The sequence below is a fragment of the Mastacembelus armatus genome, chromosome 22, assembly GCF_900324485.2.
Source record: "Mastacembelus armatus chromosome 22, fMasArm1.2, whole genome shotgun sequence".
Taxonomy (NCBI): Eukaryota; Metazoa; Chordata; class Actinopteri; order Synbranchiformes; family Mastacembelidae; genus Mastacembelus; species Mastacembelus armatus.
The window spans coordinates 11,380,464-11,400,855 of NC_046654.1; the positions used below are offsets into that span (position 1 = coordinate 11,380,464).

The 20,392-nt window shown below is 37.8% G+C and overlaps 6 protein-coding genes across 10 annotated transcripts; 1 reads left to right on the forward strand and 5 right to left on the reverse strand.

Annotated features, from left to right (window-relative positions):
- The first annotated feature begins 1,413 nt into the window (after positions 1-1,413).
- Positions 1,414-6,451, forward strand: ttc8 (tetratricopeptide repeat domain 8). Of its 2 annotated transcripts, XM_026298724.1 has the most exons (14): positions 1,414-1,606; positions 2,075-2,195; positions 2,294-2,357; positions 2,462-2,621; positions 2,863-2,952; positions 3,029-3,073; positions 3,170-3,255; positions 3,360-3,447; positions 3,581-3,691; positions 3,803-3,942; positions 4,048-4,222; positions 4,382-4,504; positions 5,285-5,368; positions 5,482-6,451. In XM_026298724.1, the coding sequence occupies exons 1-14, from the start codon at positions 1,493-1,495 to the stop codon at positions 5,596-5,598; spliced, it is 1,518 nt and encodes a 505-aa protein (XP_026154509.1). In that variant the 5' UTR covers positions 1,414-1,492; the 3' UTR covers positions 5,599-6,451. The 2 variants fall into 2 exon arrangements, with proteins under 2 accessions (XP_026154509.1, XP_026154504.1); XM_026298719.1 differs by having other exon boundaries at positions 3,029-3,255.
- Positions 6,452-6,464: 13 nt separating this feature from the next.
- LOC113125341 (CD209 antigen-like protein E) lies at positions 6,465-8,627 on the reverse strand. The gene is made up of 6 exons (XM_026298733.2): positions 8,475-8,627; positions 8,018-8,134; positions 7,482-7,733; positions 7,208-7,371; positions 6,909-7,045; positions 6,465-6,678 (listed from the first exon to the last, which is right to left on the reverse strand). Exons 1-6 carry the CDS (start codon positions 8,590-8,592, stop codon positions 6,525-6,527), a joined length of 942 nt encoding a protein of 313 aa, XP_026154518.1. The 5' UTR covers positions 8,593-8,627; the 3' UTR covers positions 6,465-6,524.
- Positions 8,628-8,951: 324 nt separating this feature from the next.
- On the reverse strand, positions 8,952-11,257 carry LOC113132515 (perlucin-like protein). Its single transcript, XM_026310662.2, has 5 exons — positions 10,548-11,257; positions 9,832-10,089; positions 9,582-9,745; positions 9,295-9,431; positions 8,952-9,183 (listed from the first exon to the last, which is right to left on the reverse strand). The coding sequence occupies exons 2-5, from the start codon at positions 9,938-9,940 to the stop codon at positions 9,033-9,035; spliced, it is 561 nt and encodes a 186-aa protein (XP_026166447.1). The 5' UTR covers positions 9,941-10,089; positions 10,548-11,257; the 3' UTR covers positions 8,952-9,032.
- Positions 11,258-11,414: 157 nt separating this feature from the next.
- Positions 11,415-13,865, reverse strand: LOC113132509 (CD209 antigen-like protein E). Of its 2 annotated transcripts, XM_026310636.1 has the most exons (6): positions 13,611-13,865; positions 13,252-13,359; positions 12,454-12,684; positions 12,198-12,361; positions 11,980-12,110; positions 11,415-11,806 (listed from the first exon to the last, which is right to left on the reverse strand). In XM_026310636.1, exons 1-6 carry the CDS (start codon positions 13,732-13,734, stop codon positions 11,659-11,661), a joined length of 906 nt encoding a protein of 301 aa, XP_026166421.1. In that variant the 5' UTR covers positions 13,735-13,865; the 3' UTR covers positions 11,415-11,658. The 2 variants fall into 2 exon arrangements, with proteins under 2 accessions (XP_026166421.1, XP_026166431.1); XM_026310646.1 differs by lacking the exon at positions 13,252-13,359.
- Positions 13,866-14,888: 1,023 nt separating this feature from the next.
- LOC113131236 (CD209 antigen-like protein E) lies at positions 14,889-17,282 on the reverse strand. Its single transcript, XM_026308286.1, has 6 exons — positions 16,815-17,282; positions 16,393-16,488; positions 15,771-16,031; positions 15,498-15,664; positions 15,242-15,378; positions 14,889-15,094 (listed from the first exon to the last, which is right to left on the reverse strand). Exons 1-6 carry the CDS (start codon positions 16,873-16,875, stop codon positions 14,944-14,946), a joined length of 873 nt encoding a protein of 290 aa, XP_026164071.1. The 5' UTR covers positions 16,876-17,282; the 3' UTR covers positions 14,889-14,943.
- An 824-nt stretch (positions 17,283-18,106) lies between these two features.
- On the reverse strand, positions 18,107-20,350 carry LOC113131225 (CD209 antigen-like protein C). 3 transcript variants are annotated; one of them, XM_026308265.1, is made up of 6 exons: positions 19,872-20,350; positions 19,592-19,681; positions 19,034-19,270; positions 18,774-18,940; positions 18,573-18,698; positions 18,107-18,338 (listed from the first exon to the last, which is right to left on the reverse strand). In XM_026308265.1, the coding sequence occupies exons 1-6, from the start codon at positions 19,978-19,980 to the stop codon at positions 18,300-18,302; spliced, it is 768 nt and encodes a 255-aa protein (XP_026164050.1). In that variant the 5' UTR covers positions 19,981-20,350; the 3' UTR covers positions 18,107-18,299. The 3 variants fall into 3 exon arrangements, with proteins under 3 accessions (XP_026164050.1, XP_026164060.1, XP_026164042.1); XM_026308275.1 differs by having other exon boundaries at positions 18,107-18,276; positions 18,562-18,698; XM_026308257.2 differs by having other exon boundaries at positions 18,562-18,698.
- Between the last annotated feature and the right edge of the window lie 42 nt (positions 20,351-20,392).

The window sequence follows — 20,392 nt, forward strand, 5'->3', positions numbered from 1 at the left end:
GTTATGGTTATGTTATCGTTATGGTTATGGTTAGAATCAGGGGTTAATATGAATTCTAACCATTACCCACTATTAGAAAAAGTTGACAACTTCCTGCTGAGGTTGGCAGTGCCAGAAACCTGGTCAGAATCCATCATCTGTGTCTGCAGTTCTTCTCATTATTTCACTAACAGCACCAACAACAAAAACAAAAGTGGTCCTGCTATTAGTAGTAGCAGTAAAAAAATAAGGGAAATCCAACTGCAACCTGACTCCTGAAAGTCTGTTACATTGATCCCAACCTTACCTTAACCATAACCTTTTACTTCTGCCTAGTCTTGAGCCTTATGAAGTAATATCTCCCCTAATATATGGCATCATTCTTGTTGTTGCTACTATCTAGCCTGCAGCACTGAACTTCAGGACCACACTGAACTCATGTGGAATGAGCTGAATTCTTTCAGTCCAGTAGTTGTTTTACATTTATTAATTTACATTTTAAAAGCTCATTTCATCTTCAGTGCCCACAGAGCGTGGATGGATTACTGAACAGGTCTACTGGGCATAGGTCCAGGGGCCCAAGGGCTCATGGGGCCCCTAGACCAGAGAATTATAGAGTCTGTTAACCTTACTCCTGGAAAGTCAAACAAATGACAACATGACTATAAAAGGCTACAAAATTAGAAAAACAAACTATACAAAATGACTAAAAAGAAACAGAAAACAACACTAAAGACAGAAAGATGACAGCAGAAACTTGCAAAACGACCAATTGAGGAAAAACAAGTAAAATAAGTGGAAAATGACTACAATGTAAAATGAGTAAAAGTTGATATAAAACAGACCCAAAACAACCACAAGAAAACGCAAACTGACTGCAAGTCAAGTGGTTGCTCTATCTGAGTCTTATCAATCTGAGTAGTGTAGGAGAGGTGGGGGCCTTTTTGTATGTCTACAGTATAGATTTGTCACAAAGTCTTTGCTGCTTTGCTATGTCCAGCAGCTTGTTGCTTCTTTTGTTCATGACATTATGTTTGTGCTCATTCACAGCTCAAAGTTGAAGAAAAGTGACAACAAAATGTCTGTTTATTTCCATTTTACTCTACAGTTGGCTCAAAGCAACTACATACAAAAGGATTTTATCCATAGTTAAAGCACACATAATAGCACACATACTGTCCACTATTTCAAAATTAAATAGGAGACAATTCAAATAAATTGGTATATAACTATTTTATATAAGTTCAAGAGTAGTCAAGCACATTTCAACATATTGCTAGAATGGTAAAATACGGGAGAATCCCGGGAAAAACATGCGGGTTGACAGGGATGATCATTATTATTATTTCATTATTATTATTTTGTCAGTAGAGGAAATTACGTCAGTGAGGGACCACCTTCTCTGCTGTTGCCGAGCAACAGAGGAAGCTTCAGTTTCGCTGTCGTCCAGCTTTGCTAAACTGCTTGCTAACCGATTTTTGTAGCGGAACCTATTTTATTCCTTAACGAGGCAATGGAGGTGACGATGGATCCTTTGTTTCTGGCGTGGAGCTACTTCAGGAGGCGGAAACTCCAACAGTGCTCAGATATATGCACTAAAATACTACAAGACAACCCATACGACCAGGTACTGTGGTGTAGTTAGCCTAGCATGCTAGCGATTATCTGTAATGGAAAGCCTGCTAACGAGCCAACACAGACAACCTGTTGCAGCTAATACATAATCCTGATTAGACGAGTCCTTGTAGTTTGTCACAGTTTGGCTACTTTTTTGACTCATTATGCGTCTTTGTTATTGCTGAACATTGTATTGCATTTCATTGTTCACCATTTCTTTTTCACCACGTTTCATTTTCATTTCCCTCTTTCCCCTGTTTTTTTCACATCTGTCTTCAACCTTTTTCTTCTTTCACTATATTACTGCTGTGTTAAGGACTCCTCATTGTTTATCTCAGAGGTAATTTGGACATCAGCCTTTTCCTTTCTGTCATTTTTTATTGATCCTAATTTGGTCCTAACTAAAACATGTTAACCTGTGGTTGAAGATGTGACATCTAATGCCCCTTATATGCTTTAACATGTGTGTGTTTTGTAGGCTGCATGGAGCTTGAAGACACGTGCACTTACAGAGATGGTGTACGTAGATGAAGTTGAGGTTGACCAGGAGGGGATTGCTGAGATGATGCTGGATGAGAGCTCTATTGCCCAAGTTGCACGTATGTTTCAGCTCTGCTCAGTGCCACAAACAAAAATAATAATTTGCTCATTTGCCCAGTAGTCAAATTTGTGAGATTGACAAGGCATGACTTTCTAGGCCCTGGAACATCACTGAGGCTACCTGGAACAAGTCAGGGTGGGGGTCCCACACCGGCTGTCAGGTATCTCTTGCCAGACAATGCTTGTATAATGCATGGAGTGTTACCACTGATATTTTCAAGAAAATAGAAGCAATCTGATCTGAGTTTTCTTTTCTAAATTCAAGGCCTATGACACAATCGGGGCGTCCTATCACAGGATTTGTGAGACCCAGCACACAGTCAGGGCGCCCTGGGACAATGGAGCAGGCCATCAAGACCCCCCGCACTGCAAGCACTGCACGTCCTGTCACTAGCGCTTCTGGTAGATTCATCCGTTTGGGAACAGTGAGTAAACTACCCAACCCTGAAGGCTGCATGTCAAACACAATTATACTTTCCCCTAAACATAAATTAGTTCTTATTATTGGCCTATTTGTATATTATTTTTCTATTAGTGTTCATATTATTATTAAAGTTTTTATTGCACTCTTATAAATAAGGAAATGATGTATTATCTATTAATTGTATTACTTTACTGACTGTAAAGATAGCCTGAATTATTTAGCATGCCATTTTGTTTGTCCAGGCTTCAATGTTGACGAACCCAGATGGACCATTTATAAATTTGTCAAGGTTAAATCTTGCCAAGTATTCCCAAAAGCCCAATTTATCCAGGGTAAGTCAGAACCTGTTACTAAATTTTGTCACGATCATTTTTTCTCATGTGAAGTAACCACTGTCTCTTTCCTCAGACGCTGTTTGAGTATATCTTCCATCATGAAAACGATGTGAAAAATGTATGTGTTGTATTAAATTTAAAAAATAAAAAATTGGATGATATATATTGCATAATTGCTGACTATTACAACAAACACGTAATATTCCTTTACCAGGCTCTAGATTTGGCCGCTCAAGCTACTGAACATGCTCAGTTCAAAGACTGGTGGTGGAAGGTTCAGCTCGGAAAATGTTACTACAGGTAAGCAAAGCAAACATCCCTATTATTTGAGATCAGCATTTCTAAAATTTATAAAAGTTGCCATTTTGTTTTATGCTAAATTATTAATATCTCTGACTGTTCAGACTTGGTTTATATCGGGAAGCAGAAAAACAGTTCCGATCAGCTCTCAACCATCAAGAGGTGGTGGATACATATCTCTACCTTGGAAAGGTGGTGATAGAGAAATCATAGCAATATATGTTACCAGATTTCTGCAAAATAGAAAATACTCTTTCTTACTTACTTCTGAGTCAAAAGTTTGCCAACAGATGAAATGAAAAACGTGGCATGTGCTTTCCCTTAGGTTTATCAGCGCTTGGATCAGCCAATAACAGCACTCAACCTTTTCAAACAAGGCCTGGACCACTTCCCTGGTGAGGTGACTCTTCTAACAGGAATTGCTCGCATACATGAGGTATAAGTTTCCATGATCATTACTATAGGGTCCATTTAATTCACTCAAAATAAAGCTGCAAAAAGGAGATAATAAACTATATTTAGTCTATATTTTGTGATGTTTTCACAGGAGATGAATAACATTTCATCAGCCACAGAGTATTACAAAGATGTCCTGAAGCAGGACAACACTCATGTGGAGGCTATTGCCTGTATAGGGAGCAATCACTTCTACACTGATCAGCCTGAGATTGCTCTGCGTTTCTACAGGTCAGACTAACTTTTAGTTGTAATTTATTTAATGCATTGTTACAGTATATAAACAATGAGACGTTATACACCATCTGTGATTCAATATGCATCTCCCTTTGCTAGGCGGCTTCTCCAGATGGGGGTGTATAATTGCCAGCTATACAACAACCTGGGGCTGTGCTGCTTCTACGCCCAGCAGTACGACATGACTCTGTCTTCATTTGAAAGGGCTCTGGCTCTGGTGGCCAATGATGAAGAGCAGGCTGATGTCTGGTACAACATAGGACAAGTGGCTGTGGTGAGTTAACAATATGGGAAAATATCCCATTATGGCTGATGGTTCAAAATATGCACCCCATCTTTATATATATTTAGTTAAAATAAATCTAACAGAATTTACAAGCTTACAACATGCAAAAAGAAGTTGGTACAAAGTGCATGTGTTCTGTGATTGCAGGGCATAGGAGACTTGACACTGGCCTATCAGTGTTTTAAACTGGCTTTGGCTTTCAATAATAACCATGCTGAGGCCTATAACAACTTGGCTGTGCTGGAGCTGCGCAAAGGTCGCCTTGAACAGGTGAAGACATCTTTTAGTCTTGCAGCTTTTATTCTACTATATGTCTATATACTAATGTCCAACATAATATTACCTTTCATTTAGACCCTCTAAGATGCTGTTCAATAGCGAATTATTTACAATCCATTAAACTGCTATTGTTATTAAGGGTATACTAAAGTTAATGTAGCTGTATTTTCAAAATATATTTCTCAAGTAAACCAATGCAATGTATTGATTGCTTTAAAATATTCTTACAGACTGGATGATAAATCAATTTAGCATCAATATCATGACATGAGACAGGATGTACCAAGAAATACAGTACTGTAAGAGGTTGTGGTTATCCTATAACAGAATGAAATGCGTGCTTCCTTCCTGCATGAGGGTTAGGGTTTGCAATTCAATTTGTTCGTTTTTCTTTGGCTGCCCTAAAAGTCTAAAAGTCCAAAACACTATAAACATTATATCATGGTGTTAAGGCTGGTTATGTACATACGTACATAAGTCAGCTACAGTCTTTGAATTAAACTCACAAGATGGCAAAATGCTGTACAGGCTGTACAAACAAAATGTCTGCTGTCTATCAAATGATAAAGGTGTGAGCTGGTAGAGTGGTGTTGGATGTGAGCTCTGCATGTACAAATGAAATGTTAGAATTTTTATAGCATAGTTTCATTTCCCAGTCACATTCAAATGAAAACCTCAAGGTTGAAAATCAACTAAGAGGAGTTGTCAGTTGAAGTGTAATTAGTTTCTGTGTTGCTGACAGTATCAATGATTGTCCTATATTTGTTGCAGTCTAAAGCCTTCCTGCAGACAGCTGCATCACTGGCCCCTCACATGTATGAGCCACACTTCAATCTCTCCATTCTTTCTGAAAAGGTAATTTAAAACTACTGTATTAATTTCAATATCTACAAAATACATCGGTTAAAGACATAAAGTATGTTCATGAAGAAAAAGTTTGCCAAGGTGGTGTTTTTGACTGTATCCAGATTGGAGACCTTCAGAGCAGCTACACAGCAGCCCAAAAGTCTGAGGACGCCTTTCCCGAGCATGTCGACACTCAGCAGCTTCTCAAGCAACTTCGGCAGCACTTTGCATTGCTGTGAGAGTCAGGTCTGTGTGCTTAGGAAGAAAGTCTGATTTGAATTCTTTTGGCTGTCAGAGATCAGAGACACTGCACTGCAGTGGTAGAAAACAGTCTTTAAAACATGATGAAAATGATAAAAAAGGGATAGTCAAACATGGAAATCAACAAATGGGCATTAGTTTTATTTATGTTTATTAAATGGTACCTATACACTAAAATGCTACTTTCCTAGGTGGACCCATAACATAGTTTGAGTGTGTTGTTGTATCCCTATTGGCGACATTAGTATGTGGTGCATTTTCAGATAAACATTTGCACTTCACTTGTGAATTTGGATATGACTGACCTCTGTTCATTTGCACCTGTCTGGCCATTCCCTTTCAACCACTGTGATCCACAAGCAGCAGAGTTCCTGACTACACAGAGCTCTGTGCTTTTCGCACAATCCTCTGTGAATCTTTGCAGAGTGTGAAAAAGGCAGAATTAATGCAGTTCCCATTTGGGAATTACTAGACCCAAACCGCCGAGCTCCAGCGGTTAACACTAAGTGGGTGTTAAAGTCAATGTAAAAATAAATGTCTGTGACATTTAATTTACACTGTAATCGCTGCTCTGTCATGTAACATGTGAGTTATAGGAATGTACAATGTGTGTTAAGGTTGGTGTTTACCTGATACACTAGTAACCTGGTGTACAGAATTGTATAGTAGTAATACATATGTACATTGGTAAAGCTGTATTTATAACAGTAAAACAATTAACTTACATTTTATAGCTAATTTCATAAATCAGATGTATTTTTGGTATTTTAACCTTTCTGATTTTGTAGTCTCAACCATTAGATGGCAATAAAAGAAACACTTTACAAGATGTGTAGAAGTGTCTCAAGTGGAGTTAATTCTTTAAACAAATAAAATAAAGCCAATTGTGATTAAAAAAAAAAAATCATAAACTTGTGACCCTGGGCGCCATTTCGCAAATCCATTTCAGATCATAGTTGCATGGAGCATCATTCCAGGACTTAAACGGGTTGCTTCTGGGATATGCAGCTGCACAGTCCTCATTTCCCTGGTTGTTTGGCTCTCCATCGTTCCAGTACCTGACATAAAGATAGGTAACAATATTGAGCCACAGTACATCTTCCCACACTGAATATTCAATTAAATTATTAATTACTTATTTATTATAAAGGGTTGTATTACAAACGAGTGATATCCACAGCTCTAAGTATGTGAATGTGTTAATGCAACCATTTACAACAATGACAATTACATAATCTCAATTTTTAATGCAATCACAGTTAAATATGTAGAGATATTTAACAGTTACCCCTCAGTCAGTCTTTGTCCATCCGGCCATTTCCATACCCCTTCCTCCTCCACATCTCTCAGTCCAATCCAGAACCCACTTTGGTATATGTTTTTTGACGGGTCATAATAATTATATATCAAGTCACTTATGGCCAGCTGACGACACCAGAAATAAACACAAACACAGACATATACATTTATTTTGTTGGGCCCCATGTAACACAAACGTATTTCCCTGCTCAGACATCAAATGTGAAGGATTATCACAAACATAGAAGTGTAAAAATATCAATGTATTGACCAAACGCTGCGTCTTACGTTTTTCTCTCTGCTGTCTATCACTGCCAAGTCAGCTCCTTGTTTCTTGCAGAACTGTCGGGCATCCTGCCATGATTTGAGTGGCATAGTATCAGAGAAAGCAAAGTAGTAACACAACGAGTTCATGAAAGTCCATCCTGGTAAACAGTGTCTGCAGCCCTCCCCTGATGACAAAGAAAATGGAAACATGTTGTGTTGTTAGCAGGACCACCACAAAATGTGTATTAAATACTTTAACACAAACAACATGTTAAAAAAAAAAAAAAGCTCTCACTCATCATGGGTATGTGGGATTTCAATGTTGCGATTTCCGTTTGAATTTTGTTAATCTGTTTTTCGTAGTCTTTGCTTCTTCTAGTCTGGTGTTCAAGCTCCCACTTGGTAAGTTGCTCCTCGCTGATCTCTTTTGCCAGCTGTTTCTTGGCTTCATCCCTTCTTTGGATTACAGCGTTGTAAGTGACCTGTAGCCTGGCCACCTCACTGCTGATGTCCATAATTATATGTTGCCCATCAGTAAGTCTGCTATCTGTAAGTAGAGAACACATTGTTACTCTGTTTTTCACATTTTCATAAACATTTTTTGTTTGGTAGCAGCAGAACTTATCCTATAAAATACATGATATGTTTTGCTTTACACGTAGTAATGTCAACCATCATCAACATAAAAACACCGATGTTGACCTTTACTTACAGCTTTTCAAATCCAAGCTTTAATGTTAGTCACTGTTGATACCTCTTAGTAACTTCATAACTATCTAACACCAAAATATTGTAAACCTAGAGGTGCTCTGTGGGTTAGCAGTGACTTACAATAGACTCCTAGGCCAATATCAGCTGTCAGCAGAATGACAGCGAACACTGCCAGGCTCACGGCAAGCACTTTGTAGCGACTCAGACTGGATCCAGATGTCATCATTGTCATGGACACTGCACAGAGAAGTGGTGAATCAAATCCAGAACCATAAGCTGTGTCTAATGTAGTAACAATTAGAAAATAATATACAAACAGCAAAGGTGAAGGAATATCCAAAATAAAAGGTTGGAGGTGTTTCTAGTGCCATTCTAAGACACTTAGTTTCTACTTTGCCACCATCAAACTAATGCACAGCATGAACTTTATAACTTAGAGTAAAAGAAGCATACACATGAAGTACGCCATAGAAATTAGCAGGGTAAAATATTTCCACTAGTATTGGCATCAACATAAAAGAACGGAAAATCATGTTCTTGTTTATGTAGGCTTTCAATAATGCACTTCTCATTTTACCTTGTTGCTTTTCTTGGTTCGAGTAGATAGGGTGCTCATCTGTGTTTAATTCCTCCTGACAGATCAGTTTGTTATATCTGCTATCAGAAGTGTCACCTGAATTTTCTTTGTCTTCCATTTTGACGGGTAAGAGGAGAGCAGTCTGGAGAGGGATTTTTTTTTTTTTGTCAGGACATTGCCCTGTGTGTGTGTGTGTGTGTGTGTGTGTGTGTGTGTGTGTGTAACATTGCAAACAGAAAGTCAAGTTCATTTGTTAAATATTTACAGGGGGGTGCAGATTTCTGGAATTTTCCGATCACCTAAACAAACAGATTTTTAATTTATTCAGTTTATAAGTTGTGACTCATTCACTATAACGTTTTGTTTTAATTCAGTCTACTCTGTTACAGGGCAACTGCTGTATACTAATAGTGTACACAGATGTCTTGTTATTTCACATATACATGACAAAGTGAAAAAGAAAACACATACAACATGGATGTTAATGCATGTTTATTTGTATGATCTTGCGCAGACACAAATTTCTGTTCAGTCTTTGTCACTTGAGAGATGTAACATCTATCTCAGCTCGATCTCACATATCCTGTTCAGTAGATGGTTGTGGCAGTTTCCATTGTACCATGTTTTCCTGGCATCAACATAGAAAAAGAAAGCAGCACAGTTCCCGCTCTGAACTCCACTACGGTTAGGCTGTCCGTTCCTCCAGTACCTTTGATAAATCAGAATCATTCAGAGAAGAGTTTTGTGCCTATATTTGTTTCCCATGACAATTCAGATTCAAAAGATGTCAATCAATATTGACAGTTTGTGAGATTCTTACATTGTTTCTGTCTCAGTCACATTGTTCACCCAGACCCACGTTCTCTCCATCACTACATCAGTGAGGCCGATCCAGAATCCGTTCTGCCACCATATACCACTGCCGCTCACACTGGGAAAGTTGTCACTGATGAGTTGCTGTGAGAAAGCAGGCAGAGGTGACACAAACATAAATTGTGTAAAGCCTGAACATCATTTTTCTTGTTTTGCTTGTTACTCAGTTTCTCTCAAAGTTCTGATTTACTTTTTCTTATTAAAACCCTTTCCTCATTTTGTTTTTTGACCCACCTGCTCCTCTACGTTATTAATCACAAGCAGATCACCACCACGACTAATACAGTCTGCTCTGCTATCCAGCCAGTTCTTTCCGGAGTTCGGTACATGGTGAGAAAAATAATAGCAGGAGGATTTAAGAAAAATCCATCCGGGTAGGCATCTGCCACAGCTCTTCTCTGTTGCAGCAAGAGATTGGAAAAGGTTAAACATTACGTGTCAAAGGCTATTTTCAGTAAGAAGACAGAGTGGAAGTCTTCCATACCTAATGTAGTTTTATTAGTCTGTAGATGTGTCTTCTCTGTTTTTAGCGTCTCAATTTTTCTCTGTAGGCCATCGTTTATGGTCTTCTTCTGCTTCACTTGCAGCTTCATTTGCAGGTGGCTGGCATGCTCTCTCGTTAATTCTGTCTGGGCCTCCAGTTTAGCTCTGATGACATCGGTCTGGTTGCGGAGATAGTTACGCTCAACAATAAGGGGTATAGCAGCCGAATGAGGAATCTCAAGTTCTTTGGCTTTGGCACCTGACACACAAAGATTTGCATTTACAGTGAGAATGATTGTTTTGTTTGATTTATGGGATTATAACCTGAATACTTTTGATTTCAGATCTGCCATCTGGACATTTTCCAGACCAAAATATTATGCCACATTACATTGTACTGCAGGGCTGAATTCAATCACATTAATCTATTTGCTGCTTTAAATGTGCCTCAACCTATCAAATCATACACTACATATGAAGATACTCATTCTAGGTACTTATTTACTCTGCCTTAGAGGTTTAGGGACACACTCCAACTGAAACTGTACAATAGTAGCCCAGACTATATTAACTAATACAAAATATTCATGCTCGAGAAAAGAAATGCATTTTAATTCAGTGATGCGACTTTGCACATCTACATTCCAGCATTTTAAAATTCAACTACAGTAGCTGAATCAGATTTCACAGCGCAGAGACAAAATGTCAGACACTTACAATAAATTCCAAGGACAAGAGCAGCGATCAGCAGAGCAGCATTCACCAAGCCCAGACTCAGTAGAACCAGTCGGTGAGGTGGAAGTGCCGATCCGCCTCTCTTTGTAAATAGATCTTCAAAATGTTCCTGAATTAAAATCTCAACAATCTATATCATCTAAGAGCAATATCATGTCACATTTTAGTTTCTGATGAAATTTTATTATATTTAACAAATTTAAGCCAGAGCATATATTTAAAAATACTTCATTGTTTTTACAACCATTTAAAATCACATGCAATGAGCTGAAATGATAGATGGTCATTACAGGAGAGTAAGGAGAGAAAAAAGCAAAATGGTAGCACAAAAGGAAAAGGACACAGGGTAGAACTGATTTTAAAATGAGTTGTACCTTGTCGAAAGCGAGAGCACGGATGTCCATCTGTGGTGAAATTTGGAGAAATGTTTCTTTCAGACAATGTTTCCTCCACAGGTTCTGACTGTGTGTTCTCCATTATTCTGGTGCAAGTAGTTCCTATTGATCTGTTTGTCTCCTGGTTATACCGCTGATAAAGTGTGTGTGCTTGTGTGTGTGTGTGTGTGCTTTGGGGGGGGCAGTAGGTTAAAGGTTCATGGTTACAGTTAGGAACAGTGGTTAGGGTGAAGGTTAGGGTGAGGTTACGAGGTTAAGTCACCAGTCTGTTCTTATTCTGCCTGCCACTTTCTGGACTTTGCCTTTTCCTTCTTGTGCGAGTTTTTGCCTGCCAGTTGCTGACCTCTTCCTGTTCCACACTGTTCCCCTCTTACCTGTCTGCATCTGTATCCTCTTAAAGAAAGATGAACTATTTAAACGTGTAGGTGAGCACTCATGAATGATATTTTAGACATTTAGACAATTCAGCTTTATTGCACTGCAGTGTTAGCGACTGGGCATCAGGACATACAGCAGTTATCAAAATGCAAAAATGCCAGACATGTTTTATGGAGATTGTATAAGTAGTAATATTAACAGGTACAATATCAAAGCTTTCATTCGATAAAGAGCTGATGTCAAGACGTCTGTACGGTGGAGTTGGTTCTTTATGCAGACAGTTAAAGCAGTAAAGCAAATGCAATCAGCACCTTTAACCTTTAATTCAACAGTGGTGCTTTTTCACAAATCCATTTCTTTGCATTCTCACATCTGGCATCGTTCCAAGCCTGGAAGAAGTTTTCCACGGGATACACTGCTGCACAGTCCTCATTGTTGGTATCATTTGGTTCTCCGTCCTTCCAGTACCTGGAGCAAACAATAGGTTATTTCCTTTATCTCACTCCACATTTAGCATATTTCTATTCAAAGCATTTAGAGTATTCTAATGGACGTAAAAACTGCTGCTCAGTAATTAAAGTCATCTGTCAGACAGCCTCCAGATTTCTCACAGTGCAAAACATACAGTATTTAATGTTTACCCTTCAGTCAGTATTGTTTCATCCACCCACTTCCAAGCCCCTTCTTCTTTCATGTCGCTCAGTCCAATCCAGAAACCAGATGACACTTTTGAGGGGTCTTGCTTATTTATCAAGACACTTACAGTTGCATTCTAACGAATAGAAAATATATAAACAACAAATAAAAAAAAAAGCATTAAAAATTACATGAACAGGGGTGAAACCAAACATTAACTGACCACTTTGTCTTGGTTGTTTATGATTGCAAGGTCGCCTTTATGTAATTTGCAGTACTCTCTGGCTTTTTGCCAGGTTTTGAGTCCAGCACTCTCCAAGAAAGAGAAGTAATAACACATTGAGTTCATCAAAATCCATCCTGGTGGACAGTGTCTGCAGCCATTTCCTGTTGCCAAAGAAAATAACAGTGAACCAAACGATTTGAAACAAACAAACATATTTTAGTATATGATATAACAATAGTAAAACAGATCTCACTAATCATGGGCAAGTGGGATTTCATGGATGCAATGTCCTTTTTGATTTTGTCAATCTGTGCTAAATTATTGGCCTTGCTTCTTGTCTGGTGATCAAGCTCCCATTTGGTTTTTTTCTGACGATTCAATTCAGTCTTCAGCTGCTTCTTCAAGATTTCAATTGCAGTCTTGTTATTATCACGGACTTGCTGCGTCTTATCAGATGCAAGGTGGGTGTCAGTGAGCCTGTTGTCTGTAAATGTTGAAGACAAACGATGTTAAGATAGTACATTTTCTTTTGGTTTTCATCATTTCCAGTATGCCATATCCAGTATGGCAAAAACTCAAAGCTATTTTGAGGAGATTAACGCACTCAAATTCCACTCCATTATTAAAAATCTATATGCTGTATGTCAGAAGGTCAAAGCTCTATTTAGGCACAAGAAGTGACATTTCATTTTAATAACAAATGTCTACTTTTCCTCTAGAAAACAGAAGATTTATTTAAATTGCCACCATAATTTCATCAGAAGTAAAGCAGGAACCACTTTAATAGTCTTTTAAACATTTAGGTTTATTATTTTAAAACAATTTTATGATTTCAAGCTTTCAAAAATACATATTTAGCTGCTTTTTATTTTGCAGTAGATTAAACTAAATGTATTTGGGTTTTTGACCGTTTGGAGTGACATTTTATTAGTTTTTCCAATATTTTAAAAACTGAGCAAATCAAGGAATTGAGACAATAAACAACAAATCATTTTTTAATGAATACAATCCTCAGTTGCAGCCCTAATTAATCACAGTAACGCTGACTTACAGTGGACCCCCAGGCCAATATCAACTATTAGCAGAACAACAGCGAGAACCACCAGTATCACTGCAGCCGGTCTGCACTGTCTCCATGATGTGAAACTGAACGTGGGCACTAGACAGAGATAAGGAATCAATACACTATTAAAACATTTTATTGTTGATGTGTTTACCATCATCTGAATTTACATGTGCTCTATATTGTAGGCTGAATTTTTAATAACAAACAAGTTTAGAACCATGCAAGCCATTTTTTTCATTTGTCGTAATAGTTCAACATATTCTATCTGAACTATTTCAGAGTCAGGTACAAACAGAACCATAAAGCTGTTTTTCATTCTTTTTGTAAATGATAACTTACTATACCTTGTTGATTGCCCAGGTTAGAGTAGGGGTAAGAGATATGATCTCCATTGTGAAGTTCCTCTTGACAAATTAATGTGTTAAATCCATCATCAAAATTACCTCTTGGCATTTCTGGCTTCTCCATTGTGACTGCACGACTGAGATCAGTCACATATGAAATGAATTGTCAGGACATTGCACTGTGTTGACTTTTCGAGGTCACACTGCTGAGCTCATCAACACTGAATTCCTCATAATCCAATCTGAGACATAACTGGCATTCTTAGGAAAAGAGAAGTGAAATTTTTGTTTTGTTTATTTAGCAGGACTATGTGGTGGGTGTAACGTTTACCCTCTCCTACAGGTTTCCTGCATGTGGTTATACTTTCCCTTATGCAATAATTCAGAGGAAGCATAAGATAGCTGATTTAATTCTTTAACAACCTTTTCTTTAGTCATGTTTTCTGGTGACAAAGGCGGCTGGGTTACCAACTTAGCAAAGTGGGCAAGTGTCCCAGGTTCTCTGTGTCAGTTGGTTTCTGGAAATGTGATTAATTGTAATTTTGTTTAGAAATACTGGAAAATGTTCCAGTTAGCAAAGCAGACACATGAAGAGAAATGTGGCATTATGTGGCAACTACTCCGATACCCTGCCATTAAAAAAAGTAAAATACCTTGTATTAAAAGTATCGGTAAGGACAGTTTTAGCCATGAGCTTTCATGGTTAAAAAAAGGTATGACAGCAACTTTTCAGTCGTCTAAGGTTTATAAGCAAAGCAGACACATGAACAGAAATGTGGCATTATTTCACTTATGTGACTGACAGTCAGGGCAACCCCTTGGACACTGCAAAGCCTGTCTGTAAAAGACGTTTCAAACCTACACAAACCAAAGGAGATTCACTGATTAGCAGTCATAAAAGCATGAAAAGTTTGAGTCATAACACCCAGTCTGGCTTTCTTGGAGATTTTGAGAATAAAAATGAAGGTAAATAAGAAAACTAGTGCATTAAAATATGTGGGAATCTAAGTTGATGGCCCAGAAACTAATTGGATGAATATTTAGTTTTCCTGCTAACTTTGCTGAGTAACCACAAGTAACTTCTGGTAGTGACGCAAACCAGTGGGAAAATGACTGTGTGGCCATGGAAGGATGGACAGACAATTATTTCTTATACAAAAATAATAAAAGTTTAAGCACCTTAACAAAGACTTGATAGATCACATTTCCCAAGTCAAAAAAGTGTGACAAGTGTTGTTCAGAGTTTGACAAGGAGTAAAAAGGCTCAGAAACATAACATGTCTTATAAAGATACTTTATTTGAAAGTATTTCAAGCATCAGAAAAGTTTATGTTTATTTTGATGGCATTTCACATGTCCAGTGTATCTTGAATTCACACGGTGAATCATTTCGGGTCTTCCAGGGATTCGATGAGCTAGGGAGTACAGCGCCACAATCCTCCCCCTTGTGTCCACTATTATTTGGTTCTCCATCTCTCCAGTACCTGGATATCATTCAAAAAGTACTATAATATTCTAGTTTATTGACTCATGATGCAAGGCATCTTTATAACAAAGGCCAAAATGAAAATAATGCTTTTAAAAATGAATGCCACATAGAATATATTGTTGTATGATGCTGCAGCTCTCACCTTTGCTCCACCTCAGTGACGTTATTAATCCAGACCCACGTCCCCTCTGCCTTACTGTCAGTGAGACCAACCCAGAATCCGTTCTCCCAGAAGTTAGGGCTAGTTTTCATGTTTTCAATGGTATGACTTACAAATTTCTGTAAAAGCACATAAAGGAACTGATATTTTCAAACAGACACATTGTAAAATCCATTTCAACATTGCTGATATATTCTTAGCAGCATTTACGCCTCTTTTTCATTAGTTTTCATCTCACCTGCTCCTCTTGGTTATCGATCACAACCAGATCAGCTCCACGACTAACACAGTCTGCTCTGCTGTCTGGCCAGTTCTTTTTCACTTTATGAGACTCCAGGTAAGAAAAGAAATAACAGGACGAGTTGTAAAAAATCCAGTGGGTGAGGCATTTTCCACAACCTCCCTCTGGGAGAAACAAAAGATTTTTTTTGTCACTTCAGGTGTTTTGGGTTTTCTGACATAACAGATTAAATTAAAACTGTATCTCTAAGTTATGACATGTCTGTCTCACCAAAAAATGATATATTGGACTGCAGACTTGTCTCCTCTGTCCTCAGTGTCTCAATCTGTCTCTGATAAGCATCATTGATGGCTTTCTGATGCTCAATCTGCATCTTCATCAGCGTGTGGTTTTTGAGTGCACTGTCTAAAGCCTTATTGGCCTCCTCTTCAGATTCGGTCAGTTTGCTGTGGTTCAGGTAGTTCAGCTGATTGATGTGCGTTGTTGCATCTGAGTGGGAAACATGGAGGGAACCCTCTTTGACTTTGGCACCTGAAGAAGAGAAAACTGTCACCAACGAAGCAAGAAGGATGTCAAACTACTTTTACACTTTCTTCTAAAGATGTTTGCGAAAATTGTTCTTTCTTTTAGGAGAAAAGTGTTTTAAACAGGACAGGACAAAAAAGTTCCTAAATTATTAAAAAGTTATAAAAATGATACTCTTTGAATAAATGTTCTTATATAATGACCTAGCTCTGCACTGACTGTAGATTAAAGAGCTGTTTAAAAAAGAGGCTCAAATATTTGTAGATATATTTTATTTCACAGGAGAGAAAAGGTGTCAGTTCAACAATTTAAAGTAAAACAGCAAAGAAACAGGGAAATGAAAGTTACTGTCATCTGTCATACTCACAGTTAATGCCAATAACAACAGCAGCTATCAGCAAAACAGCATTCAGCAGCCCCAGGCACAGTAGAATAAGTCGGGATCTTGGTAAAGTGGATCCACCTGTTTTCACAATATATAAAATTTCATTTATTACTTATTTAATTATTCAGGTTAAAGTTTCCAACAAATCAGATAAACTATATTTACTCTATAATTTCTGTTGTTCCTCTTTATTATATAAACAATGTAAGAAAAAAAGTGGAGATTAGTTTAATTTTGTTTGTCGATATTGAAAAATGTAATATGAAACACCCAATATCAGCATTATTTTCCTATAAAACAAGTCTTGGTTACTCAGTAAAGTTAACAGAAAATCTAAATATTCAGCCAAAAAAGCTGAAACAAAACAGATCTATTAAACGGTGTTGGACCTTTCAAAGTCATACCTTGTCCAAATATCCCATAGAAAGTGGCGTTTTCATTTGTCCTTCTCTGTGGAGTTTCCATCACTGTGCAGTGCACTGCCCATTCAACAGTTTCTCTCCTCTTTTATAGCCACAAGAAGAGGAGTGGGTTTGACTAGGACTGCTTCTTTCTATTTGTGGACTTTTCCTTATACTGTGTATTTATGTACATCTATGGGTTAATGTTTGAATTAAAGTTAAGAATAGGAAAATAAAGTTCATGAATTCTCAGTGAAACTTGACATTATGGATTTACAGAGGTATTAATATACAGTATTACAGTATTATGTTACTGTATAAAGTATTGCACTGAGAGAACAACAGTCTCACAGTTTATCAATCAGAGTGATGTCAGGCTATTCCAGGAATTTAACAGTGATTTATGTCATGTCTGTGAAAGTTTGGCTCCGTCGTCTTATTGGGAAATAAATCCCCTCCACACACAGTTTTTCAGCTCACTGAGGCTTTGCTTCCATTGTGGTTACAAATGTCTTGTAAGTATCATGCAGTTGATTCAACTCATTGATAACATGGTATATATCATCATCTGTGATACGGAAGTTTTTTTTTATTCAGTCCTTCATTCAATTTGCAAGTCATTCTACAATTTGCAGGTCACTATGCAATCCTCAATTCACTTTGAATCATTTTGCTTAAGATTTTAAATGAAAGCTAAATCAGTTGCATGTGATGTGGCCAAGGGCTTTTGGTCTCTTTATTCAAGTTGCAAATTGTTTTGTAATACTGTCAGCATGACATAAGATGCTTTAGGACGTATAGGATGTATTATATTTCTTAAGGAACCCTTGAAGCAATTTCCCTTTTGTGTGAGAACAGCACACAAAAAGGAAATGTAATAGTTCCTGAGCTGTTTTGAGAATCATTTTAGTTCCTACTTCGGAGTAGGTACTTTTCAGTTAGTGACATACGTTTACGTTGATTTGTCGAACAATAGGCCAATCACCTTGTTGAAATGCTGTCATGCTATTCAACAGCTCGTTTGGGCTTCTTATCAGACTATAGTTATGGCTCAGTAGGTCCCTACTCACCTATTGGAACCTACTGGAAGGGTCAGTAGGTTGTTATCATCCCACAGATGATTATTATACTTTCCATTGTGCATTAGGTCAAGACATGGACCCATGCATGGGCCTAGGTCACAGTTAAATCAAAGTGGCTGACTTGTTTCTTTAACAACCTTCTCTTTAAAAAGAGATCATTGCAGAGCTAGAGATACGTCAGAACTCCTGAGAAAGAAAAGATGCAAAGAAACATGTATCATAAAGGTATTTTATTTGAAAATGTTTCACGCATGTGTTGGATCTCTGCTAGAGCAGGAGTGTACTCTGAGTTTAGCTTGATGGCATTTCACATAACCAGTGTAAGTTATGAAGCTGGCATTTTCCATCATATCGGGTCTTCCATGGATTAAATGAGCTGTAAGCTGTAATGCAACAATTTTCTCCATCAAGTCCATGGTTGTTCGGTTCTCCATCCATCCAGTACCTTAGAGATATCAATATCATTCAAATGATATCAATATCATTCAAATATATATATATATATATATATATATAAAATTGAGTAATTGTATATATATATATATAATTACTCCATTTTGTGTTATCAGAATAAGGCATTGCTTATTTTCAAATTAATGAGAGTGAAAAAAAGTTAATCCTAACCCATAATTAATACATAATCAAGACAATAATATTGAAATGATAACCTTTGTTCCACCTCAGTGACGTTATTAATCCAGACCCATGTTCCCTCTGTCTCCATGTCAGTAAGACCAACCCAGAATCCGTTCGTCCAGCTGCTAGGGTTACTTTTCACAGCTTTGATAGTGTCACTCACAAATTTCTGTGAAAGTAAAGAAAGGGTTGAGAGGTTTACAGGACCAAATTGTATTTTATTTCTCATTTATTTACAGCTCACCTGCTCCTCTTGGTCATCAATCACAGCCAGATCAGCTCCACGATTAACACAGTCTGCTTTGCTTTCTACCCAGTTCTTTTTCACATCAGCAGACTCCAAGTTAGAAAAGAAATAACAGGACGAGTTGTAAAAAATCCAGGGGGTGTGGCATTTTCCACAACCTCCCTCTGGGAGAAACGAAAGATTTTTTTAGTCACTTTATTCTGCTATAACAGATTAAATAAAAACTGTATCTCTAAGTTATGACACGTCTGTCTCACCAAAAAACGATATATTGGACTGCAGACTTGTCTTCTCTGTCCTCAGTGTCTCAATCTGTCTCTGATAAGCATCATTGATGGCTTTCTGCTGCTCAATCTGCTTCTTCAGCAGCGTGTGGTTTTTGAGTGCACTGTCTAAAGCCTTATTGGCCTCTTCTTCAGATTCGGTCACTTTGCTGTGGTTCAGGTAGTTCAACTCATTTGATGTTGCAAGGGAACCCTCTTTAACCTTGGCACCTGAAGACAAGAAAACACCGTAAGAACGAGCGTTGTGTCAAAACCCTGTGTGGTCGATATTCACAATTCTGTATCTGTTAAAGAAATTGAAATGTGTGACAACTCTTGTTGGACAACATGTGGACAACATGGTAGGAAATTTGCTCAAGCTGTACTGCATAAATATGCTGAACAAAGAAAACTGCACTTTCAAAAGCATTTAGAAATAATTGCACAATCAGCACTAAGCATCGTGTATTAGGAGTTAATTCAGTTTTGTCATATGCAGTGAAATGCAAAACAGAGCAAGAAAATTAAATTTCATCCTGATATTATACTCACAGGTAACCCCGAGAATAATCATAATGATGAGCAAAATAAGGTTGAGCAGTCCCAGACACAGTAAAAACCACTGGCTTGATCCAACTCCACCTATAAAATTTGCAAATGTATGACAGGCAGAAACTGATGAATGGCTTTAAGATACAAACCTTGGGACCTCATTTTAAGGCTTGGTTTAGCAGATTATTATATATCTTTAGATTATTATTAGAGTCAGAGGTTCACTTGCTGAAAAAAGTACAAAATGTGCCACACACATTAAAAGATTTCAAAATCATACCTTGTGGAAATATACGAGAGCGAAACTGTCCATCATTGTTGAAGAAAACACGAGAAGATTTGAACGTTACTTTCTGCCCACCGCCTGTCATCATCCTTAGCTTCTCCATTGCAGTACTTGCAAGTACTTCACACTGGTGTGTTTTCCTCCTCCATTTATATCAGTGAATCCAGTGGCAGTGAATCCACCCCTAAACTTCAGCCAGTTATGATATAGATCCTGTTTCAAGAGAATCTTGTTCTGCATGGAGAAAATGGGAAGCATTGGTTGCATTATTGCAAGATGTCCTGGTTTTAAACATGCGTGCATGCATATGTCGTAGCTCAGGATAAGGCCATTTCAGTTCTTGCATAGCTGTTTTGTGCTTAAATCTTAGAAGAAGCACATTAAGAGTCTACAGCCATGCCATGCAGTTCTGTCAGGCTGTACTGCTGCAGAGTGCTTCGAGCTAAGGAGTAGGCTGGAGTAGATCATCTTTTTTACTGTGATTCTCATTTTGGTTTAGTGTGCAACCATGCTAA